At 37.5% G+C, this 27,226-nt stretch overlaps 2 protein-coding genes across 2 annotated transcripts; one reads left to right on the top strand and one right to left on the bottom strand.

Annotated features, from left to right (window-relative positions):
- The first annotated feature begins 702 nt into the window (after positions 1 to 702).
- Positions 703 to 25,365, top strand: rhobtb3 (Rho related BTB domain containing 3). The gene is made up of 12 exons (XM_081391095.1): positions 703 to 1,154; positions 1,982 to 2,222; positions 2,445 to 2,637; positions 6,454 to 6,611; positions 8,895 to 9,003; positions 10,935 to 11,324; positions 15,840 to 15,949; positions 18,114 to 18,216; positions 18,468 to 18,641; positions 20,926 to 21,092; positions 24,534 to 24,630; positions 25,229 to 25,365. Coding segments are annotated over exons 1-12 (1,863 nt in total). The 5' UTR covers positions 703 to 1,152; the 3' UTR covers positions 25,348 to 25,365.
- On the bottom strand, positions 25,223 to 27,226 carry glrx (glutaredoxin (thioltransferase)). The gene is made up of 3 exons (XM_081391100.1): positions 26,927 to 27,226; positions 26,497 to 26,612; positions 25,223 to 25,362 (listed from the first exon to the last, which is right to left on the bottom strand). Exons 1-2 carry the CDS (start codon positions 27,128 to 27,130, stop codon positions 26,499 to 26,501), a joined length of 318 nt encoding a protein of 105 aa, XP_081247226.1. The 5' UTR covers positions 27,131 to 27,226; the 3' UTR covers positions 25,223 to 25,362; positions 26,497 to 26,498.

Genomic DNA, 27,226 nt, shown 5'->3' with positions numbered 1-27,226 from the left:
ATTTTACAATAGAAAGTTATTTTAAATTGTAATAATATTTCACAATTTCAATGTATTTTTGATCAAATGCATGAGACCTCTCAATAACATTAAAACAAAAATCTTACTGAATTAGCTTTTGAAAAAAAGAAACCTCCAGCCTAAGTGATGCTCAAATATGGAGTCTAATCAATGTTTATTTGTTTATATCATGCAACAAATGCCTATTATTACCACTGCAACCTTTTATTAGCGGATCAGTGCATTGAAAGCCTATAATATTGAGGTAGTACAGTTGTGTGGGTCAGTACACGCGTCCCACTCGCATCATACAGTGGTGTCAGCATGCAGCATGTCTAATTTGTGTTGCTTGTGAAAGCAAAGCATAAATATTGTTATCTCACACCCAAAGGGCCTCTTGGTGCCCCTACGGGCCCCTGCCATGTCTCAGCTCAGGCATTGCGGTGGGCTTTTTTGACTTTGGCTAGTGTACTGAAGGACTGTGGCGGGCTCCCTGGGGCCCAAAAGCGAAGTGTTTTGTTTTGCATGCGAGCGTTATGCTTGTGAAAATCTGGCAGTGAGACTGCATTTTTATTTGTTGGGAGTAAGACTTTATAATATCATGTATTAATGACTGAAAGTGCCATTGGTTTGAACAGACAAAACAGCAGAGGCACAGCACTAACACGACCAGCCTGTGTGCGGTGTGGACAGCAAGTGTTCACGTCCGTCCGATCGTTTGCTGAGTCAGGAGGCTCCCACTCGCGCTGCCGCTGGTCTTTCTTGTTTAACCCTATATTCTTATCTCGTTGACCCATGAGCTTTGACGTTATGCTCAAGTGACGTCTGGTTACAGTGCTCACATCGTGCCATGCGTCCCGGGAAGCGCTGGATCCCTGTTTTCTGTGGAGTATGAACTTGTTTCTTCTAGCGCAGGATCCACTGGATCTTTTCTGCCTGGATGTGTGTGTTTACAGCCGGATCGTTGCGCACCTGACACTCTTTCACTTTTACAGCGCGTGTTTAATGAATGAACCGTTCGCTTTTTCATTCTGCTGACGGATTGTACCGTGCCCGACCTTCATTGCGGAAAAAAGCCGGAGACTGATGTGAAAACCCGCCGCTGAAGTACGTGCTCTACGAGCCTTGTTCCAGCGGACTGCTGTTGTGATCATGTAAGTATGCATATGATTCATGCTTTGCCATGCCCCAATAGCGCAAAATTGACAGTTATGCTACAGTACACTGAGGTAAATATCAATGCACTGTAACTGTTACTATGCATTGACATTTGCACGCATGCATAGGTTGCGTGTGCTATGACAACAGTTACTATGTATCTAGAAAATGGTCGATAAATAGATTATAAAAATGTGCACTATATGAATATAATACATGCATATTAATGCACTATAACATGCAATAATAATATTAGCCATTTTGGGCTCATATGTTATTATTTGGCCCTGCTTATTTTACCAATCAACATGCTCATAAAAAAATTCATTGTAATATTTTACCATAAAAATGTATTCTCATTAAATTGTTCATTTATACTTATCTTTAACATCATTTAACAGTACAACTACTTTGGTTTTATACATATATATATATACACACACACCGTAAGGTTACTTACAGTTTTTCGATTTAAACCCAATTTTCCCGTTAAAATTAATTGCAAATTTTTGTTTATTGTAAATTGTTAGATCCAGCTTTCTCTGTCATCTGTTTATTGGTAATTCATAGTTTTTACTTTCAAAAACCATACATTTACCTGTAGCCTATTTTACAGTTCTTCACCGTATATGGTAAGCTGTGTAAGTATGCTACAGTAAAAGCCCGTTAATTGGTTAACTGTATGGAGCATTTTTAGAGTTACTTCTGTAAAAATTACAAAAAAAATTAGAGTGTATCAGAGTAACTGAATGACTGTGTGAATGCTAGGCTTTGTCTGCTTATAAAAAGACAAATGGTTGTATTGTAATTTAAACCGCTGCAGGTCTATACACATAGTGGCGCTGGGTAGTGAGTGTCCTGGGGGCGTCGGTCCTGGGGATGAGACTGCCGGCCCGGGACAGATCCAGAGTGGTTTGTTGTGGAGTTACCTGGGCCACGGAGCTCGGGAATTGGATCCAAACTCCATGACGCCATCAAGACATCCCCTGAACCCTGCGTTTATAGAGTACCAGTCAAGAGTATTCGGGGATGTCAGAGTGATGGTGCGGGATTGTCCCAGTTGGGTGAGTAACAGAGTGAATGAGAGAGGGATGATGGGATTCAAAAGCAGGATTAGGGTTTCTGCAGACTCTGGGAAGGGAGTTGTTTTCACAATGATTGGAGGACTAAGAGGAATTTAGCTACAGCAGTGATATCCATAAGCTGATTGATGGAACAGATGCTGAGCTACTGAGATATGCCCTCTAAAACATCCCAGGTCGTTTCATCCTTCATTTTAATCGCAGGACCTTTTGGACAGTGACTGGGCGAGCGTGCGGAGCGTTCTGGAGCAGGCCGACATCGTGGTCATTAAGTACTCGGTCAACGACAAACTGGCCTTTCAGCAGGTTAGAAACGGCTATGCTCCAAGACTTCGCCCTCTTCTTCGACACTGGGGTCTTCCTGTGATTCTGGTAGCCATTGGGGCAAGACTAAATGGTGAGACTTCTGTTTTGCATTTGTTTAGTGTTCATTTAATTTATTTTTTCTATATTATGAAGTAGAAAACTAAAAGATAAGTCAGCCTTTGCAGTGCAGATGTGGAAGATAATGGACTTAATGGAAACAATTTAACTAAACTCTGGTTAAAAATTGGCATATGGTTTTCCTTATGGAATGTGAGCTTAAGAACTGTAAGCAGAGAAAATAATGTCAAGCAGTAATGATGCATTTAAGCCTAATTACTTAATGTCAATCAAATTATTAGACACTTAAATTGACTTTTAAACATTCCTAAAATGACAAAATGCAACATTCAATTCATTTAAATGGATGAAACATAGAAACACTATGGTATTATGATGTTGAACTGGTTATGCCTGCTACAGACTGTCCGATTTCGGCAATCCTAAGATCATTACAAATCACACTGTACGGTGTGATCTAATAATCTTGGGTACGACATGCAAGTCAGTAGACGTAGGTTGTAGCAGCAAAAACTGTGAGATGAGCATGCTAGATTTATGACACTGTCAGAAAATATTGCAGGCTATCCTTGGTTGCAAGGCCAAGACAGTGGCCATCTTTGAACCTCTCTCACTGTACGACCACCGTTTAGGCCACAGAAATCACCACAATTGGTCATCTTTCGTCTGGGACAGGCCAAAATTGATCTTCAAATGCAGCACAGCAGCAAATGAGAAGCTTCTGACTTCAAAGAAAAGGAAAAAGTGTGATCGAGCTGAGATTTGGCACTCTTTTGATGTGCTGAGCACGGTTGCACCGTGAGCGTTTGTTGAATATGCTCATAGCATAGGTAAACATTTATAGACTCATAGACTCAAAGCACTTAGACCACAGATTTGGCTCCATTCACTGTAGAAGTGGCGGCTCTTTGCTCACTGCATGACCTTTGAGATGTATAATTCAAGATGTGATTTCATCCAGCTACGACATTTATCCTGGAAGGATAATGGAGAAGGAACAAACACATTGCAAAAAGTTCCTGTAGCACAGGCTTTTTTAAACCGGGGTTCGCGAGTTGATGAAAAGCTAATAATTAATAAAAAAAGTAATACAAATATTATAAGTTATAAATTTTTTTATTATAAGTAATAAAAAATGTAAAATTTAAATAAATAAAAATAAAAACACTTACTAAATATTTAGTTTACCTGCATGTGATGTGATTATTAACCAACATTTGAACCGTGAATTTACAGAAAAAATTACTTAGAGCAAATGTTTTAAGTCAAAGGAGCTCCGCTGACAAAACTGCTGTAAAGTTTTGCTTGTCATAACTATATTTTTTATACTGTGAAGATAATGTGTGTTGCTTGCCCATGCAAAGCTCAGTTTGATGCTAGGGTGTTGATATGCAATTGCTAGGTTGTTTCTTACAAGTGGGGATCATACGTTTGATCACTAGAAAAGCAACAAGCATGTGTGTATTACAAACATAGACTGTAAAAAATATGGACAAAGCGTCTGTGACGTCACCCATAGACTTTCTGAAGAACGGTTTTGAGGCCGTTTATGGGGGGTATGGGCGGCGCCATCTTGGAAAATATTTCAATACAAATGTTCAGAAAGGATACAGAGGTGGTATGATGTGTTGTGTCAGATCATGGCCGAGACGTCAAATTTCAGGAATTCCACTCGGCGCAGCCTATGCTCATTATCAGCTGTCAATCAAGCTGTCGATCAAAGTTAACCACGCCCTTATTTATCATACATTTTATATCTAAATACGATCTAAACTAACGAGTTAGAAAAAAATTCACCCCCCTCACAGTTGTCAGGCACTCGGAACCTATCGAAAAATACAATAAAAGTCCATGGGACCAACCTGTAAAAACATGAATTTATGCTGGACATTTGCTCCCTTTTGGGACCTGCCCCTAGCGGATTTTCGATGTTTTGCAGTTTTTCGCACTTCCGGGTAGGCTTCATTTTTCAGATTAGAATGTTGCCGCTTGATTACAAAAGTGCAGAATGAGTTATGCAGAAAGTTTAAAGGGATAGTTCACCCAAAAATGTAAGTTCTGTCATCATTTACTCACCGTCATGTCATTCTAAACCTGTATGACTCTTTTCCTGTAGCTAAGACTTCGCTACAGCTACAGAGCTACATTTACATGCACCCAAATAATCGATTAATAGCTCAATCGGATTGAAAAGCCAAATTTCAGATGATCCAATTAAACTCAATATGAATGAAATTTCTTGGAGTGGTGTAGACCTGAAATAATCTCATCAACAGGGAAACAATTAAGCATTTAAACAAATGAATCTACAGTAACTATTTTCTTAATCGAATTCAAAAATAACTTGCATGCATGTGCAATACCGTGATGCCTATATTTACATTCGTTTTGTCAGACGAATGTTCATATTTACTTATATCTTATGTCTTACAGTGGATGAGACTGTATATTTACAAAATATTTGCTAAAAAGCCATTTTTCTTTTTAGATATGTCTTCAAGGCAAAAAGGACAATTAGCTCACAGCAGCGATGGTGATATTCTCGTGGTTCTAAACGTTGTGCATGCGCTGAAGTTTTGTTCTAAATACATGTAAATTAAATTGCCTTAAATTTTTAAGTACAATCAACTTGGATGTTTAAGTCATTTCAACTTAAATTACATTAAACTGACTTAAAAGATGAGTTGAATCTTGTATAACTTATAAAACAAGTTGACTTCAAATAAACTTATTTTGATGAGATAAAGCTATGTAAAAACATACTGTATGTTGTCATAACTTTTTTTTACAGTGAATATGTGAATCAGATTGCAACATTTGGGTTGGGTTATTCTGATTGGTAAAAATTAGTGCATGCAAACATACTATGGGGAACCCAAAAAGAGATATTTGAAAAATACAATGAAAGACAGTTGGGTCCCATGTTATTCAGAACCCAATGACTTTCAAAATATCTTCTTTTGAGTTCCACAGAAGACATAAAGCCATGCAGGTTTGGAACGACATGAGTTGAGTAAATAATGTCAGAATTTACATTTTTGGGTGAACTATACCTTTAGGACTTAAACTTAGTGGTTTTCTAATATAAGCATGAGAAATAGTAATATTGATGCTAATGAATTCATGTCATGATAATCATGCTGTATTTGCTTTTGCTCTGTACTGGAGAGACCCAAGGCAAAATGAGAGTGTAAACATGGTCAAAACATGCTCACACATACTCACACAGTACATCTTTTTCCATTTCTCTGAGGGGGGTTTATTAGCTACAGTGATTCATATCTCTTCCTGCCCGTGCCCTGTTCAAGTCTTTTTCTTCCACTCTTCAATTCCCACTCAATCTATCCCTCTCTCCATTTAGCTGTCTTTTCTTGCTATCATTTTACTGGCTCTTCTTTTCCCTGAGGCATTCACCCTACTGGCCGGCCAACTCCTCCTAACACACACACACACACACACACACACACACACACACACACACACACACACACACACACACACAAGCACTTTGTTTTTATCCAGCTATCCTGTTCTCTCATTCTGTCACTGCCACTCTCTCTCCACCCGTCCCCACAAACACATGATGTTTAAATTTACGCTGGTATAAACTTGAGCTGGCATGCATTGTTACGTAATAAAGACTCTGATTCCATCGCTCCATATGTCTGCCAGTTGACATGGCTCTGAATGTTATGTAGTCTCTGTCAGTACGAATCTAGATGGTTGCCTGCTTTATTTGGCCCCTTGCTCTACAAATGTCATTTGTGCTGTGCCTCAGTAATGCGTTTATATATGCATATATCACGTTTTTATTGTGTATCTTCCACAGATGAAGGCCCGCCGTGCACATGTCCTCTGTGTGCGTCCGACTGGAGCAGCTGTGTGCCCCACAGTGAAGGGCTCCAGCTGTCCAGGGACCTGGGGGCCACTTACCTGGAGCTGCCCTCTCTAAACAACTTTTTTGTGGGTCGTTACTTTGGCAGTGTGGTAAGTGTCTCTTTCTCTCTTAATCATTGTTAAAAAGTCTCATTAGTATGCAGAGGAACTACTTGAGGTTTAGTGGTTCCAGGCTAGTAACCATAAGGTTGGACGTTCAAACCTAGTAAGGGGTAATTTAAAAACTCCATGCCTGGGGTGAAACATAAAACCCATCCATCTCCACTAAGACCTTGAGGCCCGGTTGCTCCAGGGGGCCTGTAATAAGTGTACCGTAAGTCATTTTGGATAAAAGCTTCTGCTAAATGGCTAATTAGAATTTATATTTTGGGAGCGTTTAAGGTTTCTCGTCAGTATCTATCACATGCAATAAGGAGGCAATCATTTTCTCATTCTTAAGCTTGTAAACCCAAGCAAAACATGTTTATAGAAATGCTCTTACAATGGAAGTCTATGGGGCAAGACATTCCGGAAAGAACCCTCAAAGGCACAATATGTAAGATTATTAGATTAAAATATCCAAAAACCACTAGAACAATGTTACATATTTTGTTGAATTGTGTACTTACATTATCCCAAATGTTTCCAACAATGCAATTTAAACCAGTGTAATGGCCGTGTCATTGTGTCGCGTTGACTTCAAATCTGCGTAACCCTCGGTTACCGGTTTTACTTCCATATAAACCACGGAATCACCAAAGACGCTTTAATATATTATGTGTTTTATTACACAGGTGAGCAACTGTTTGGATACCTTTATCCACAGAAAAAATAATCATTGTTATATAGCCCAACACTGTTAGTCTTATTGTTTGAATCTCTTGATTTCTTGATTTACCGCGAGTAACATGTTTGTACCATGACTCTGAGACAACACTATTTTGTCAAGCGGCTTAAATAGCAAAATCAGAAAGAGCTTTAACTGTAGTAACAGTAATACAGTATTTTTTTCTGACATACAATATATTTTAAAATGAACTGTATGCCGTTTAGAAACACATCATCCAGCTTTTATTAATATGATATTCTAATATCAATCTAGCTTACTGCAATGTGCAACAAGTGTCTCACACACCCACTGAGCGAATGAAAAGAGAAACGTTATAACACAACTTTCAACACTCTCAAATGTGTTTTTAGTATGATTGTTTTGACCGAGTAAAATAGCGCTGCGTTACCTCACAATTTTAATTGGTCAAATAAAGTGACCTGATTACGGCTTTTTTATAATAATGTGAATTTAAAGGTGCTCTAAGTGATGTTGGGTGACGTCACTTCTTGTTGACGTTTAAAGTATTGTCAAACAAAACGGAGGCTAGCTGGGCCCTCCCTCCTCCTCATCCGCGCACTAACCCCCCTAACCCCCACCCCCAAATCCTTCTTGTCGGTTATTGGCTGGAACAGTTTGTTATGTTTCGTGGTGCAGGTTGGCCCAGTTTGTTTTTGTTGCCGTTTGTGGAGCCTGGGCTGTCTACAGAGACCGCGTTTTTTTACAGTGTGTTCAGGGGACAGGCGGCTAGCGGATAGTGAGGAGATGTTTGCTGTATGTGACAAAAAATGTTTTGGCCTAAAAAACGTGTGACATCGCTTAGAGCACCTTTAAGTGATCAAACTTAACTGTAACAAAGTTCAGGGAAGAAGGAGGCAGGCGTTAAACATAACTTTATTCGTAAAATAAACATAAACAACAATACGAAAGGACCGGCTGTTGATGACTTTTCATGTGGTCTTAACATAACAAAAAGTTGGTTTTAGACTTCATCTGTAAGTGAATAACTGTAAATGTGATTTTTGTTCATTTTTATATATTGACTGCTGAAAAATATTTTCTGTGGTGGTAATTGAGTCACAGATGCTATATTGAACATGTATGAAATCCGGACTTTTTTTATTGATGTTAAAATGTCAGAAATATCTATTTACATTGCAAACTCCAGATAATTTACCCATAATGCACATATCACTCCTATTTAACATCTATCGCTAATCTATCATTATTTTTGCACATAATGTAAAATAAATCTATTTGTTGCTATTTAAACTTGGTGCAAACTGTATCTATCACTATTCATACTCGATGCACAAAGCATCTAACAAAAAACTGTCAAAATTAGTAACTTTAGAGCACTAATATTCACCTTTTATGGGTAGATAAGGTACAAATTTGTCCTTTTACTGCCTCATCGGCAAGCTGTTGTACCCCTAAAGGTAATTTTTTTTATTTTTTTTACAGTTTTTAAAATCTAAATAAACACAAATATCCCATTATATTACTCTTGGCGTGATTGTGGTATATTTAGATGTTATTTACATGACCTTTGAATCTTCACACAGCTGGAATACTTCATGATTCAGTGTCTGAAGCAGAAAGCCAAAGAACGGCCAGACAAACGGCGAGGTCACAGGCTCAACGAGCCCCGCCCCCCTCATTTGGACCAGCCAGGTTAGTGATTTGTCCTCATTATTATGTACATTATGTGTCTAGACGTCGACCTTCCATTTTACTATAGGATATTTAGGCATCTTTCGACTTTTCTGTTTCCCTTCAAACCTGCATAATTTTGGCTAATCTCAGTATTGACTACTTGCAATTTGCTGGACATTTTATCTTAATCTCTGCAAACCACTCGGGCAGCACAATACGCACGAAATGACAATATTCATCAGTAACTGAGCCAATGTACTCATCTGCCATTTAGATAAAGGACTGTCTGCTGAAGGCTAGTAGCATTCTGCACGAGATGAGCATTGCTACCAGCACTGACACTTGGAAAGAGAAGCCAAGGCTTTCTGTAGTCTTCTGGTGTGGCTCCAGCACCACTTAGGCTCTTTTTATAGAGCACAGCACATAAAATATGAAGGGTATTGAATGCTGGGAAACCATTGGCGTGGCCTCAAATGAATGGTTATGGACGAGTGCATAAAAGTACAGCGGTAATATATAAAAAATGTGCCTATAATACAGACATGATGACTAAACAACATCTGTTTGTTGTATTTGTTCTGTTTCTTTTTAATGCCTGATGTTAATGTGCCCTTCTCTCATTTGGGATTTGCTTTCACGTCACTTTTCCTGTTGCTCCCGTCTTATTACATTATCCCTTACTCATCCCGTCTTCTCTGCTTTGCTTGTCTCATCATTCTTTTTCTCCACCTTGTTTCCATCACACTAAAAAATTCCTTACCCATCATCCTCCTCTGCTTAGCTCACCTTGTTTATCCCCCTATTTCAACTATTCCTTTTATCTTAATCCCGCTCACATCCTCTGTGCGTCCAACAGTTCCCTACAGGAAACAATTATCACAAATTAGATCTTTTTAATATCTCAGTTGATTCTCCTAGACATCATTCAAATTCATTTGAACAGCTGTGAGCAATATTGAACACATGCAAAGATGCATACTTTGAAAATGCATTGGAAATAGAGGTTTAGCATACTTTCAACATACTATGATTTGCAATTTGAGAATATTATTTTGAATTCTGATTTGAATGTAAGCAAGTAGAATTAAAAAAAGAAAAACACATTTAACTATATATTTTTCACTAGAAAGCATGACTTTTGGAATAAAAAAAGTGTACACTGGAAATAGTATGCGTCCGAGCATCTTTAGCATACTTGTGTCAACAAACTATGATTTTTATAATACTATGATCTCAATTGTTTCTCAGGCATCAATGAGACTAAATGGAGAGCAAATAGAGACTGTTGGTTAGTTTACCTACTTTATAGGGGTTTTTTTCTTGAGAAAAAGACCCCAGAATCTGATATATTACCTTTCAAAAGTATTGAAGGAATGGATGCATTGATCAAAAGTGACAGTAAAGACATTTATAATGTTGCAAAAGATTTTTCAAATAAATGTTATTTCAAATAAATGCTGTTATTTTGAACTTTCTATTCATCAAAGAATCATGTAGCATGCTTTCCACAAAAATATTAGGTAGCACAACCGTTTTTGACATTGATAATAATTAGAAATGTTTCTTGAGCAGCAAATCAGCATATTAGAACGATTTCTGAAGGATCATGTGACACCGAAGACTGTGGTTTTAAAGTGCATCTTAAAATATTTTCATATTGTCATTTTAAATTATAATAATATTTCACAGTCTTACAGTTTTACTGTATTTTTGATCAAACAAATGCAGTCAAGACACCAAAGTCTGCAATCAGAAGTCAGAGATTACCCTTTGAACGCATCTACTTACTGCATGTCAACAGCCGTCTCATTTGTGTCTATTTTAAGGCATTTAAGGAGAAACATCTGCGATCTGAAGTTAATATATGAATGAATCCTACCAACATTTAGTCGCCTGAGCTATGAAAGAGCAACATCTGTGCAATAAAGCTGTTCTATAATGTCTTCTAGCGCGTCTTCCCCCGGTGAGAGTGGAGGAGTCCAGCTTCTCTCAGGACCTGCAGTGGCTGCTCGAACGCGGCGTTCAGTTCGCAGATGTGGCGTTCTACGCTGGGGACGCTGGGAAGGAGCTGGGCTGGGCGCACGCGTCTGTTCTGTGTGCCATCAGCCCATACTTCAGACAGCTGTTGGTGGGACGGCAAGCCTGGGAAAGGCCCATCTCGCGCTGCACCTGTAGGGAAAGAGATGGCCCCCCCCACTCGCTTTTATCCACCTGGGATGGAGGTGTTGATGATCTACCCAGAGCTGACGGGCACCCTCCAGGACACCTCTCACGGCTGGTTGTGAAGGACCCGCTGCTGTGTTTGTGCCTGTGGGAGACGTTAATGTTTCTTTACAGAGGTGAGAGAGAACGTGCACTGCTTGCAATATTACGGCTGGTGTTGTTCAAGGCAACTGCTGTTAGATAAAGGTTACAGTATATTGACGTTTAGACACTCAAAAAAAGGTTTAAGCCTTTTTTTCAAGATTTACACATTTTAATTAATTGTAATATTCCATCAAATTGAATTGAATAATTATTACATATTATTAATATTATGAATGAGGAGCAAAAAAACAAAATAGAGCTTAATAACACTTTTTTTTATTAAAAGTCCCCCTGTGGTGAAAATCAAGTTTTTAATGTTGTTTATATGTCCATGTGGTGTATTTAATATGCTTTAAGACAAACCATGTGCAAATTCATGTCAACACCTTTGCTCAGTATTTTTAAAACTGCAGTGAAAAAAAGACAGTCTCAAAAACGCGGTTTGAAATCGCTGCTGTTTCTGATGTCACAAACCTTGTAACCAATCACGTATGTGCTGGCGGGCTCTAGCATATCATTAACTGCTGTGTGAAGCAGGGGAGTCTCAAGAGAAGCCAGATAATTTCTGTTGATATGAATAATCGGGTACATTTAGCAATATAGGGGGTGAATTATGTATTTGATGTATATTACCATATTGTGATGAACTATATACCTTTCTCCACTGACTTTCTGAGTTGTTTTAAAGCATTTCTAAGGATGCTGATGTTCAGAAGGCAATGAGATGACTCTGAGATGGCAAACGGGAACATGGTTCATGTAACATTAGTAACACATTATTAGCTGTTTGATAACATAATTACTGTTTTGTGTCCGACGCTGTAGAGAGCGATTTCCATTCTGATACATCTAGCTTGTATGGGTGAGTGGAGGCGGGGCTCATTTGCATATTAATGAATTTACATGTACTAAATGAAGCAAGGGTCTAGAGTCACATTCAAGCTATTTTAAGGCATGATTTATTTTATTTTTTTAATATTTAAATATGCCATTTTGGGTGATCAAATATGAGTTTTAAGGGATACAATTATTGACTACAGGAGGACTTTAATCTTAAACATTTTTTTTTCCGCACAAGTCGGATAAAATAAATGGTCCAATCCCTCGTTCCATTAAGATTTATACAAAATGTTTTAAGCTCTAGTTTTTTTTACTCATTTAAAATTCTTAATTCATAATATGAATAATATGCAAGGATTATTCAATTCAATTTGATGTAATTTTACTATTAGATGAAATGCGTAAATCTTGAACAAATTGAGTGTAGCTTTTCATATTCATAAGAAAATAAAACAGATTCTCAGTACTTTCTTTCTCAGTACTCAGCTGTTTCTGTTAGACGAAAATGAGATTAAATGGAGAGCAAATGGAGACCTTTGCACAATAATAATAAGTAATAATCAATATGAATGTGAATATTTTAAATCAATTTTAAATATTTGTTTTAATTTTTTTATTTACAGAGAACCTAATTCTCCTGAGCTATGAAAAAAACACTAATAATATATATATATTTTATTAGAGAACCTATTCTCCTGAGCTATGAAAGAGCTCATTTCCTCTGGGAACAGCTTTTATTGCTGGTGTGCTGGCGGCGTTTCTCTTTCCATGTTCAATCCTGTCACAACTGTAAATATGAAGCGAGATTAGCATTATTGAAGGAAACAGTTTGAAAATGCTTCCTCGGTTCTGCTGGTTTAGGCGATATAATTGAGTTACGCTTGGAATTTTCTCTCCCTTTCTCTGGCTTATCTCTTCAGCTCTGCAATTGTGTTTTCTTTTGTGTTTGAAAAAGAATGATATTTATAGGATTGTTTCAATATTAAAATGGCTATAGTTTGGAGGCTGTCTGTTTGTGTCTAAAGCCTGTTTGATTTATAGTTCTCTACACGTTCGTGTATGACGACAGTCCGCTCTATGAGACCCTGGAGGCTGATTATCATGGTTGGGAGGACAGAGAGATCTGTGTGTTTGTGTGTGTGCGCTTGTTTTTCTGCTTAAGTGTGTGTGTGTGACTGTACATGCAGATGTGGAAAATTAAAGAGAGAAACCAGGAGATGATCATAATTATGTATACTCAGCAAAAAAGCAATGTCTTCTCACTCTTTAACTTACTTTTTACCCAGCAAATTTCTTAATATGTGTAAATATTTGTGTGAACATAAAAAGATTGAACAGCTGAGAGCATGTCTATGGCATGGTACACATGTAATCGGGGATCATGGACATCTTTCTCATGGTGTTTTTCAGAGTCAGTGGAAAGGGCTAAATTATTGTCCTAAATTATTGTAACTGTGACTTTAATTGTCTACCGCCTGTAAACTGTTAGTGTCTTTGGTGTTTATGGTTCATTGAACAAGCATGAAAAACATTGTTTAAACCCTTTCCAATAAAGATATATAAAGTTTATTTGGATTTTACATAATTATCTTTAATACACAGTATTGCAAAAAATGGGACGTTTCTTTTCTTGCTTAGTATATGTGCCTCTGTAGAATGTTGTGAGTTTATGGTTATGCCATATTTTATTCCAAAATCAAAAGAAAGAATTCAAAAATTATGCTTTGTCTAATATTCTAAAAATGTTTTTGGACCGTTAAGAGTGGTTGCTTTGTGACATTATTTCCATGATTATTAAGTACATTTTCCTCCCAAATTCCCATAACAAACAAACAAACAATAAATCAAAATAAATAAATGTTATATAACCCAACATTAAAATAAATGCTAAAAAATTGTTTTGTTTAAATAAAATGTTGACTGTTTTTGGAACATTAAGATTTTCACCATTGTGACAATATGTTTTTATGACAATTAAGCACATTTTCATTCCAAATTCTCATTACCGTAATGTAAACATAAATAAAGCCTTTATTTTACCCCAAAATCAACAGAAAACTTTTAGCATTGTGACATAATTTTTTTTATGACAATTAAGTACATTTTCCTAAGAAATTCTCCTCACCGCAATGAAATAAGTAATTCGATACATTTTAAATTGTAAAAATGTATATTCCTGTCTTAATTTATTAAATTATATTTATGTAATTTACAGTACAAATTGAGTGACATACCACTCAGAATAGTGGAAATAACACAACAATTAAAAAATAAAGGTCATTACAGATTCATTAGGATTGCACTCAGTAATTTTTGGTCTTCCTATATATATATATATATATACACACACACATATATACGTAAATATATGATGTTTACTGTACATATATACTGTATATACTGTATATATATATATATATATATATATATATATATATATATATATATATATATATATATATATTTTACTGGCACCTAGTGGTATAAAAACAGCATCATGCAAAAGCAAATGTTTTCAGTTGCTGATGCTGTTGTAGAAATGTGCTATTCACAGTCAGCCATGTTTAATTTATTATGTGAGCTGAACTGTCTAATAAGGAGGTTACCAAAATAAAGCAAGTAGGATTCAGCTGGTCATGTGATCTCAACATGGCTGCCTCCAAGAGGCATGCACTCCACGTGTAAACCGCTTTTTTTAGGCCATCTCATGTCATTTTAAACAAGTACTGTTAATTTCGCTACGTTTAAAAAATTGAATGAGGGGGAAATCACTTTTAAATGTCATGCGAATAATGTCACAGAGCATTTTCCATATGCAAACTATATTTTTTCTTCTGATTTTGGGCTGAAGTGTGTTCTGGACGTTTCTGAGGTGTGCTCTGGATGTTTTCGTGACATTCACCCAAATACACAATTGTGATTCTATGCTCGTATAAGCCCGCCACAAAAATGCATTCCTCATAAGCCGGGAATATTACCTCCTGTTCACCGTTCTTTGGAGCCTCTGATGCAAAATGGAGGCTGGAAGGATGGACATGCATCTCAATCAGGAGGCTTTAACAGTTCAGGAAACAGGAATGGATATTATAAACTCATTTATCAGAGTGAAGCCATGCTCAGAAGGTGAGAAGGTGAGGCCCATACTGATGAGACCATCTCACCCCGCTGATATATCATGTGATTTTGCAGAGGCCGTTTTCATTCCTTGAGCCAAGGGCGGTCGCTACATTAACAGAAATGAAAAACCCGCTCGGTCTGTCTAGACAGATTTACGAATAAGGCTGGGTTAACATTACCTGAGCTGTGATGGATGAAAATTTGTATGTGATAGAACTGTGGTCTTCACTATGAAATAACAGTTAATATAACAAGTTAAATATTGGTTTAATATTCTTAGCTGTCACCAAGAAGAAGAAAAAAATCTTTCACAATTTAATTATTATGGAAAACAGCCGTATCACCTCATTTGTTGCCTGCTAGTATATCGAGACGAGAATGCTGAGAAAAGTGCTTGTTTTTAAAGTTGTAACTGAATTCACCAGCCCTGAGAGGTTGAACTATTAGTGAAAGTCCAGCAGATCTGAACAGCCAGTGTAAAAGGTCAAGATTCACTCCACGGTCAGCCGGACAGCCAGTTAATGCACGTGCGAGCAGGATGCGTTCATGGGTCAGTGCGTGTTGGTGATGATGATGTGTGTACTTCGCAGGAGCCTGGGAATGGGAATACCTGGAGGAAGCCATCGCTGAAAAACTGAAGAACCCTTTGGCAGTGGCCCAGCTGATGGACAGGATACGCTCATTCGTTGGGAGAGAAAAGGTATCACTCTGACAGACAGGAGGATGATTGGATCTATAGAACTGAGGCTGCATCCGAAATCACATACTCTCTTGAGTAGGTAATTATTTTAAATAAGTACTAACTTTGTAAGCGCTAAAAAAGTATGTTCTATGTAGTATGAATGCGTTTAGTATGAATGAAATCCGGACATACTACATGTTGTCATTATCATGTGACCTACCAGTGTCAGTTAAAGGGATACTTCACCGATTAGCATTAAGCTTTGTATCAGTAGAAACCCGGTAGTATTTTCCAATGACCGTGCTTCCCTCCCTCATGTCCCCCTGAGACGAGAGATTTCTGTATTGTGTGTCTGGAAAAAAAGCTCAGATGATGCAAAAATCGTAATTTTGCGTCATCGGAGGCTGTTTTGGCCAGAGGCTAGAGACTACAGCCAGTAGTTGGAGCTCGTTCCGCATGTTTTCAACCCGCCTTTAGGGGGATCTCACGATAAAACGGCGTCTTTTCAGTTTCGAGTCAACTAGTAGCCTAGTTGTATCATTTCTTCCGATACTGCCCTCTGTAACCGGGAGGCGAGGCTTGGGAGTGTCCTCGTAGGGCAGCGAAGCAAGTGCATTCTGGGAGTTGTAGTCTTTCATCCACATGAGCCAAAAATAAATTTTCTGGCTTTTCTCAGTCTAGAAGGCACCAACTTCTAAATTAATTTCACATTTCTACTACATAAATGACCCAATTTAAATACACATTCATCTTTCCATCGGTGAAATATCCCTTTAAGTCGCTTCACTGGCATTTGCAAATTCTCTCGCGGGATTTTTTTTTTAAAAATCCTCTTCCGTGGCCTCATGGGATAGTAAAGTGTCCATTGGATGTGCACTTCAGAATCTCGCTGGAAGTAGTAGGTCATCCGCATACTTTTTATCAGGGTACTGTGGATTTTGACCCTTTTTTTTTGGTCACTTACTGTTTTTCACCTACTATATAGAAGGGAAGTATATGATTTCGGATGCACTCTTGAGTTTTTGTTTCGCTGGCTGATACAAGACTCAAAACTTTATACTGACACCTTTTGGTGTGGTTGCAGCACTGAGTTTCTACCAATGCCAGAAATTGCCTGTTCTGGGATTTTATGATTATTTATTTATTTATTTATTATTCACCTATAATTTTATTCTGTAACCAAAAGTGTCCAAAAATAAGTGTGTTACTGAGATAAATTAGCATTTGTTAGTCTAAGTTAATACATTATAAATAATAATTATATTAAAATATCATTTAGATTATTAGAGGTGGCTGATATGACCAAATCAACTGTAAATACAATACACTGGATAGTTTCCATTGCATGAATTAATTAAATATACATTTATTCTTTTTTAAAGCTACTGAAGTTATTCAGTCAAGATCAATGTGTAATTTCATTTTTCTTTAGTTGTTTGATTAACATTACATTTCTAATTTATTTTTGTTAATATATGTTTTATATATACATCCATAAAAAGTTGCATTTATTAAAAATAGAAATCTTTACTAAAAATATTAAACTTGACTATCACTTTTTATCAATTGAACACATCTTTGATGAATAAAAGCATTAATTTCTTTTGAACGGTAAGTGTATATTGTTACAAAAGAAAGCAGCATAACTGTTTCCAAAAGTAACAATAAATCAGCATATTAGAATGATTTCTGAAGGATCATGTGACACTGAAGACTGGAGTAATGATGCTGAAAATTCAGCTTTGATCTCAGGAATAAATTATATTTTAAAGTATATTCAAATAGAAGACCCTTATTTTAAATTGTAATACTATTTCACAATATTACTGTTTTTTTTTTTTTTTTAGCAAATAATTGCAGGCTTGATGAGCATAAGAGACTTCTTTCAAAAACATAAATTATTATTATTATCTTCATTGCTACTTCTAGCACATTTACGTCATTTGTATAAAATCTACAATTATAAATGCCATAAATGTAATAGTAGGAAGATTATTTATTATTACGGTTTCCATTTTTTTAAATATCACACCTGCAGTTGGTGTTACTACAGTAAATCCATTGTGAATTTTTCCAAGGATTTGCATGGCTAACCTGGTTTCTCAATTATAAATGTTAAAGGTACTACCAGTATTCATCGCCTCAAATTGTGCACTGCAGTGTTGATTCGTTTTGGTTGCAGGCTCCCAGGGACACACCCACATCCCGCTCTCAACAAGGTCCTTTGACATTGGGAAGCCTCTTCAATTCCCCTCTGTACTCTGATGTCATCTTCATGGTCCAAGGCAAGAGTCAATGCTAACCCTGCATGTGCATGGACATGTAAACATAGACGTATTAATTTATTTTAGTTAGTTGCTAAGGCAACATGTCTAATGATTTTTAATAGTATTAGTTAACAAAAACAACCCTGAAACACACACACAGGCACACACAATGGCACATTGATTCTGAGTTTAAAGTGGTACTGTAAGTACAAGAGAAGGGCTTGTGTGTGTGTCAGAGCTCCTCTGTAATGCTGTGCGTGTGTTTTTAGGAAGCGTGCTGCCAGCGCACAGAGCCGTGCTTGTGGCCCGCTGCGATGTTATGGCTGCCATGTTTAGTGGGAAGTACGCAGAGGCACGAAGTCGCGTGGTGCCAATCCACGGAGTTTCGTCTGATACCTTCCTAGCTTTCCTGGAGTACCTCTACACTGACACCTGCTGTCCAGGTAAGGATGTGCTTTTCAAGACTTGTAAAAGGGATAACAATGCAAACAGACCTTACTCAGAGCGGCGCCATGACAGGTATGAAAGCGAGGCTGTACGGGAAAGGCTTGGTGTGTTTTCAATGGCATCTAGATCACTTATAATTTTCCACAGATCAGATTGTTGGGAGTTTTTTGTCTACTGAAATTTCTTGGAAACATATTTTTGCTGTGTTTTGTCAGCAGAACAATCCAAAAACACATTAAATAACAGTACAAGCCACTGAAGGGATGTCACAGCCTTACTTTCATTCCCGCTAAAAATCAAAGATGGCGCTACTGTGAAGGTCTATTGTCATCATTTACTCACCCTCATGCCCTTCCAAACCTGAATGACTTTCTTTCTTCTGTTAAACACTAAAGATCTTTTGAAGAATATTTCTGCTTTTGTACATACAATGAAAGTCATTGGAGTCCAAAGCAATACTGGGCTCCATTGACTTTCATTGTATGACAAAAAACAACAACCAAAAAATGTGAAACATTTTTCAAAATATCTTCTTTTTGTTTGGAACAACATGAAGGGTGAGTATAGGATGTCAGAGATTTCATTTTGGGGCAAACTGTCCCTCTCAATGCTCTTATCAAATAGATCGTTCAGGTCAATAAAGTGTTTCAACTGTGCTCAAATACACTATGTGATTCAGAAGACTTCTTGGACCAATGTCTGAGTATCAAATGATACATTAGAGGACAAATGAACACTTTTTTTTTTTTACCAAAAATCCTGGAATTTTCATGAATAATTTAAAACTTACAGTAATGCTTAAAAGTTTGGGCCTGGAAAGATAAAAAATAAATAATAATTTCTACAATTGTGCTTCTAAAAAGGATGGTTCAGAGTAATTTCAACCTAGGGTCCTTTGCACCATGACCTGACATTGGTCGAACATTATTAAAGTTAGAGCTTATTTAGAGATATCAGCTGAATGGCTTAGTGCAGGCGCTAATGGATCCAAGGTTGTATCTCGTAAATTACCCCACTAATAATGCCCAGAATGGTACCAAACTTCTACAGTAGTACAAATATGTTCTGTACTCATAAAACGAGGCATCGGAAAATTTGCAAGTACATCAGGAGTTTATTTAAATAACACTTGCCTGATGGCTAATGCTACCGCTAACCCAGACATCAAGGTCACTAACGTGATATGAGAAAAGCCCGTAAAAGTCCTGGCAGAAAGCGATGCATAAGGATGTAACGACAAATTATTATTTTTTCCGAAGTGTTGACAACTTTGTGTTAACTAATAATTGTTGAAAACTGGTACTACCAACAAAATATTAGTGCATTCCTGGAACTGGGCGTCGTTACACTACATCCTTATGCATCGCTTTCTGCCAGGACTTTTACGGGCTTTTCCCAAATCACGGAAGTGACCTCGACGTCCGGGTTAGCGGTAGCATTAGCCATCAGACAAGTGTTGTACTTACAAACTTTCCAATGCCTCGTTTTATGAGTACAGAGCCTATTTGTACTACTGTAGAAGTTTGGTACCATTCTGGGCATTATTAGTGGGGTAATTTACCAGATACAACCTTGGATCCATTAGCGCCTGCACTAAGCCATCCGGCTCATATCTCTAAATAAGCTCTAACTTTAATAATGTTCGAGCAAGGGAAAAAAGCTTCTGGGGGGGTGTTTGGCTCGAGGTCATGGTGCAAAAGAGCCTAGGTTGAAATTACTCCGAACCATCCCTTTAATAGTTGTGTAGAAACCATGATACATTTTTCTCAGGATTTTCTTATTAATAGTAATTTCAAAAGAACAGCATTTATTTTAAATAAAAATATTTTCTAACATTATTTATAAATGTCTTTACTGTCACTTTTGATCAATTAATGTCTTTTAAAAAATCATACTTACTCCAAACTTTTGAATGCTACTGTATGGTTCTTAATATTTGTATTATTAAGTAATAAAATATTAAATGTTATGAAGTGTGAATGAAGAGGCCTAACAATGGCCTTTTATATTCACTGTACAGTGCAACATAATCCAGAGGTTTCAATCATAATGACATGTAGTGATTCAGGTCATATTTGTTTTTTTAAACAATGGTTTAAAATGTCAGATTGCTTTACTCATTCTGTCAGTCAGTGTGTGATGGATGCTTTGCTGTTTATATCAAAGACATTAAACAACACTTGTGAAAAAAGATGCTAACAATGACTGAGCTTGATTGACAGTGGGCGAATATGAGCCGAGGTTGATGGATGGATGGTGGTGTGTGCGTTGTGTGTTCAGCCAGTGTGTTGCAGGCCATGGCCGTGCTCGTGTGCGCAGAGATGTACCAGGTGAAACGACTGCAGCACCTGTGTGAGGTATGCGTCTGCGCGTATCTTCAGAACATGCCCAGTCGAGAGCTGGCGTCTACGGGCATCAGCGTGATTCGCTTACTGAAGAAAGCAAAGGTGGGTCAAAGGGGTTTGTTTGATTACTTTTTAAAGGTTTCACTCATTTGCTTTGAGTGCTTTGGATCTGTAATATCACTATAAAAGTGCAACTATGTATGGAAGAAAAATGAACAATACTGGGATGTTTTATAGGCCACGTTCACACAGCAGCAGAATACAGTTGTCAGTGCTACATTCAGTATTTGAGTCCTTAATACGTTCACAGTTATTTACGGTAGGCTATAGCGACAACCACATTCTATAACCAGACTCACACAAGTACATTTCCAGGACTCACAACCACATTCTTGGAAAATACCCGCCCTGTGTGAACGGAAGCACACTGGACGACTAGCAGTCTGTCACGTCATACAGTGCGAGAGAGCTGCTCTGGGTTGCGCAAATGTGTGTCAGCCATGTGTTGTTGGTTTGGATGTGTGGTTTTGCTTTCGGTAACTTACAGCGATGGAGATATGAGGGTTTTAGATCCAGTCAACAGAGCTTCTCCCGTCAGTTTTGTGTTTTATGCGTGACTCAAATGCACTCTCCAGCAGATATAAACGTGGTTGACACTCATGTTCTCCTCGTTTCCTGTTTACACTCGTGGTGTTTGGGGTCAGAGCGACCTCAAAAAAAATGTACAGGGATTTTTTTGAATATACAAATGATTTTTTCTTCTCATCTTTATGTTTATGCTGTGTTTTAGGAGGTATGAATTACTTTTTAACCTATTTACTGCACAATTCCTCAACTAAACCATTAGCATGCATATGAAAAATTACATATTTATGAAAAAAAAAAAAACACTGTAATGATCAAAATTAAATATGAGTTGTTTCTGAATATTTATCTAGGTGTTAGATGCAGAATTCTGCCTTCTGCTGGTTAGAGAAAAATCTGTAGGAAACAGTTTTAGAAAAGTGTAATAACCATATACATCCAGCAGAGGCCCATTAGAGATCCATTCATTTTTCTCAATGTGGCCAACTGCTCCTATAACAGCGGTTGTCATATATATTTTGTGAATATACATTTAAAAATTAAATCAGTATTTCTGTCAAAGTTTAGAATTTGTTGTTGCTTGAAGTGTCTTGTTTTTGCAATAATTCCATATAAGTTCCCACTAAAGGATAAGACTTGATTGTAAGCACATATTATTTCAATAATTCAACTGTATAAAAAATAATACTTTTTTAAAAGTAAATACAACCAACAACAAAAAAATAAATAAATGCAATTAGTAGATATGAACAGGAGTGAAGAGTGAACACCTGTGTTTGTTTGTTTATTCCACAGTTCATTTGTGCTCTAGTACCAGGCCTTCATTTATATTTGGATATTTTCAGATTTATGCTGGATTAATTTTTTTGACAAACGAAAAATAAAACATTTTTTTCCGCTTTTCCCATTCATTTTTAATTGGGCCAAACGAGTGTGACTTTTTTTTTTTTTACTCACCTTCAGAACAACCAAATCAAGCCCAGGTTTTTGTGTGTTTGTGTATAGATAGATAATGTAGAAAAAGTCACACAATTTTATTTAACTGAGATGAAAGGAAACTATGTTTTTTAACTAAGAAAAGTCCCTTGGGGTCATCACGGTTGATTCATTACACTGAAAATGAAGGGTCAAGAACAATGCAACATGGGATATAATATGGGCAGTGTGTTTCTACCAGTGTTAGCCTATTTTATTATTAATAGTATTATTTAGGGTACGTTTACACAACAACAATATATGCTTAAAACGGAGAGGTTTCCGCGTATAGACAACACCATTGTCAAAACGATCCCCATTCACATGGATCTGCGAAAACGACTAAAAACATTATTCTGCTGCCAGGCCATTTGATGGCGATGAAACACTATAGATAGAACACGATTATGCATGACATCATCGTCTTCAGAGATACGTGTTTTTGTTGTTTACAGGTACCCTGGAAATCCAGAGTTCTCGCAAGAGCACAAGTTGAATTTGCTCAGCGAGTTTACTCTGGCGTCGAGTAATGATGCTCATTAAATATGCCCTTGTATCCGAGCTGCACCAATCACATCGGGTTATCTGATATAGGCGGGCCAGAGGCGAGCTAAACAGATGACGACAGTGCTGCGACGTCGAAGTCATAAGTAAACATTGAAAGATGGCTATAAATGAACACCAGTTGTTTGAAACGGCTTTGGCCGCTACAATGAATGAGTTAGACTTGACTTTTTATCTAAAAGAGAAACAGAAGACGGCGCTCGAATCGTTCCTTTGCAAGAAGGGCGTTTTTGCTGTTTTGCCGACCGGACACGGCAAGAGTCTAATCTACCAGTTAGCTCCGCTGGAAGCTAAGCATATGGGGCTTGTTGTGATTGGTCATAGTGTTAGCCAATTGCGTGCAGTGAGATTTTCAAACGCATGCTTGGTGCCGCCCCTCGAGCTGGCCGATTTTCATTAGTCGATGCCAGACCATTAATCTTTCAGATTTAGGTCTGGATGTCCAGGCTAGTTTAGAGGGAGACCGTGTTCAAAAATGTGCATTTTGAAACCCATTTTCAAAAGTTTATATTATTTCTATTCCATGCACCCAAAACGCCGTTGTCATGTAAATGAACGACCGAAACGCATAAAAAGTTTTGAATTTTTAGTTGAAATCGGTGTCATGTAAACAGCCCCTTATATTGTATTTTTAAACATTTTAAATTAGCTTTTATATTTTCAGTTTTCATTTTAATTTATCATTTTTTCTAATTTATGTGCTTTTGTCAGCTTTTTATATTAATACATTTAATTTGTTTTTATTTCAATTAATTTTTTGTGCTTCAGCTTAAACTTATTTCAAATAGCTAAGGGTATACACTAGAACGATGTACTAAAAACAGAAAAGGTTTTCCATCGCGTTTTTTCGCGTACAAACGTCAATGTTGTCAAAACAACCCCGTTCACAAGGATCTGCGAAATCTATTAAAAACACTGTATTATGCATGTCAGGCCAGTAGTTGGCGATGTCACTTTCTAATCTAAAGAAACACTACGCACCTATAGACTGAACACATGACGTCACCATTTTCACAAATTCACGTTTTTGTAATTTATATGGCGATGATAAAACTTGCACTTTGAAACCTGTTTTCAAAAGTTTGAGTTTTTCAAGTTCCAAAAATGCCATTGTTGTGTAAATGCACATTACAAAACGCTTGAAAAACTGTTCCTTTTTAGTTGGTGTCATGTAAACGGCCCCTACTATTTATATTTTATTTCAGCATTTGTTAAGTACTGAAAATTACTTGAAATATTTTTAGTTAAGTATGTAAACTACACATTTTATCACCTGTATCAGGTCCTTGATTTTTCCAAAAATTGGTAAAAAAATATATTTTTATGGTAGTTTGCTATTTGAAAAATACCTTCTGTGATACTTCCAACTTGTTTGTTAGTTAACATTCTGTGATCTTTTGTCACTCTCTGCCATCACAGTGTCACAACGCTGAGCAACTATATGTCTGGCTCCTGCATTTCATCGCTAATAATTACCTGATCTTCAGCCACAAGCCTGACTTCCTGGAGCTATCAGGTGAGCCGTCCGCTTGACCACCTGGAAAGGATGTTTAAGCGCATTAGAATACAAGCACACGCAATTATCTCTGACTGCCACAAAAACCAGTTACCAGCGTCCCGAGAGCGCTCCGAACAGCTGCTGCTGCAGACAAGCCCATGCAAATCACGACCGGCTTCTGTCAACAGCTTTATTATGAAACACTAAGAGCATTTGTAAGGTCACTTTTGAAACAAATGAATCATTTTCACACCCTATTAGTACATCTTGCCCTTCCACGTGCACTTGGCAAATAAATAAAGCAGTCACCTCATGGATGGTGTATGGATTTGTGAGTCAATGAATACAATAAGCAAGCAGTGACAGGAAAAGTTTTATTTTCATCATTCTCCCATTAGGGTTTTAAAGCAACCTTATAATTTATTCATGCATTATCTAATGAGAAACACATATAGACATTATAGAGACAATTACATATATTTCAATGGAAGTGCGAGATAAAGAGAAATCCGGTGGACGGATATAATGCTCCGTTTAAATGCTTTTTCAAGGGGTGGGTGGCAGCCAGGTGTTGTCGCAATACTTTCTTAGTCCCGATGATGCTTTTTTTTGGCAGATGAGGAGCGCGAGCAGGTGGAACGTCTGCGCTGGCCCTCCAGAGGTTACCTACAGGAGCTCAGCGAGTACCAGCAACGCAGGCGGCAGATCCGCAAGTCTCGCTGCAGCATCATGTGACCCCTTCTTGACGCCCTACGGACCGGAAGGGAGGGCGTAAAACAGAGGATGCAAGATCCATTTACATGCAGGATAAAAGAGACCTATGTTTGACCTCTGGTGGATTCTGATATACTGTATTTACACATGAACTTTGACCACTGAGCCTGTGATATAAAGCGGACAGCTGTGAACTCTCACCGGATTTGAGTGGATCCTGTGTGACGATGTCTTATAGAGCCCTTCTATGTGGATACTGTATCTTCTGTACAAACAATTACACCTGATTGGTGCAATAAACTTCCTCTGCGATGGATTAAACCCCAAAGTATTAAACAGGGTAGAGTCAACCTTATACTCTCTCCAGAGATTGATATTTCACTCTCATGGTCAGCCATGTTTTGTCATGGTGAGATTTCTTTCTTTATGAATTCAGTGGTTACTCCGGCAATATGACTTGAATAAACTCCCCTCCCCCCATGAGATTGATTTGAATTTGATGCAACTATTTTTGTAACATGTACATCTGAGATTTTTATTTCAACTAATAACATACGAAGTACGCATCCAGCATGTGGATCGCCTGTTAGTGCAGTTGGTGTGGTCAACGTAGAGCCGATTCTGGCTGTCTTTAGTCTAGTCCAGTTTTGTTGACCATCATCTCATGCTGAATAAAGACATTTTAGAAGGATGCGTGTTTGTTCTGAGAGTCTGTGACTTAAATCTAAACCTGTGGTTCTCAACGGATGGGTTACGACCCAAAAATGGGGCATAGGTCTGTTCTGATATGGTTGGTGATGATGGGAAAAACAATGCAACTGTAGATGAAAGCTATGCATGGTAAAAGGCATGATTATTAAATAATTAGAATAACTATAATCTCAATGATATTAAAAAAAACACTTTTTTTTGCCAGATTGCATTTAAATTAGAGGACAAATATGTTTTGTTTTGACTATGATATGTTTTGTGAAATTAAATTACTTGACGCTGAGAGAAAAGGCAGTTTTTGAAAACATTTGTGTGTACAATACACAGTAATGGCACTGTGGGCACTTCAGATCCCAATGTAAAATGTGGGCCCTGAAGCAAAACCAGTTGATAACCACTTGTGTAATTATGCTGTGTATTATTTACAATATTTCATAAAGAAGGACTGTGAAGTAATACCCTCACTGCAGAGATCCGATAGCCTGCAACATGCCTTTCAGTTCTCCAGAACGGTCAAGACTTTCGACATCACTTCCTCCTCCAATACACTTCTCCCCTATGAAGACTCGAGGAACCTACACATTGTACATGGAAAAAAAGCATAGGTCTAAATAAACTTAATAAATGACAATGGAAATTAATCAAACCTAAATACTCATAAAGCATTTGTAAGTTGAAATACATACGCTATATGTATTAAATATTTAATATCTGTAATGATCATGATTCATGGCCACGTGTGCAGGTCATGCTCTTTGGTGACTCAGCTAAAAATTCGCTAATTAAACTTTTAATTTATTTATTTAAAGTTATTTAAAGATTATCGCACATTACACTTTTTAGTCAATGTAATGTTACGGTCTTATTGTAACATTGTAAAAGTACTCACGGTGCGCCCGCCCGTGATCTGTTGCAGATAGTCTTGTATGCTGCCCATGTCACTGCGTCCGCTGATATCGATCAACTCCAAATGTCCGCCTTTGAATTTATACTTTGACAAAACATCCTTCGCGAGTACGCAGTAAGGACAGGACGGCTTCAAAAACACAACTACTTTGTCACCCTTAATTTGCGCTCTAACAAATTCTGCCATTGTTCTTTACGTAGCCTAACTAGCACAGCTTTTCATCACAGGAGTCAGCCTAGTGAAACAGAAACGAATCTTCCTTTGTTTACACCCTTAAAGCGT

Source organism: Scardinius erythrophthalmus, assembly GCF_964197995.2.
Source record: "Scardinius erythrophthalmus genome assembly, chromosome: 17".
Taxonomy (NCBI): Eukaryota; Metazoa; Chordata; class Actinopteri; order Cypriniformes; family Leuciscidae; genus Scardinius; species Scardinius erythrophthalmus.
Note: the sequence above shows the minus strand (reverse complement) of the source record. Positions and strands in the feature narration are given on the sequence as shown.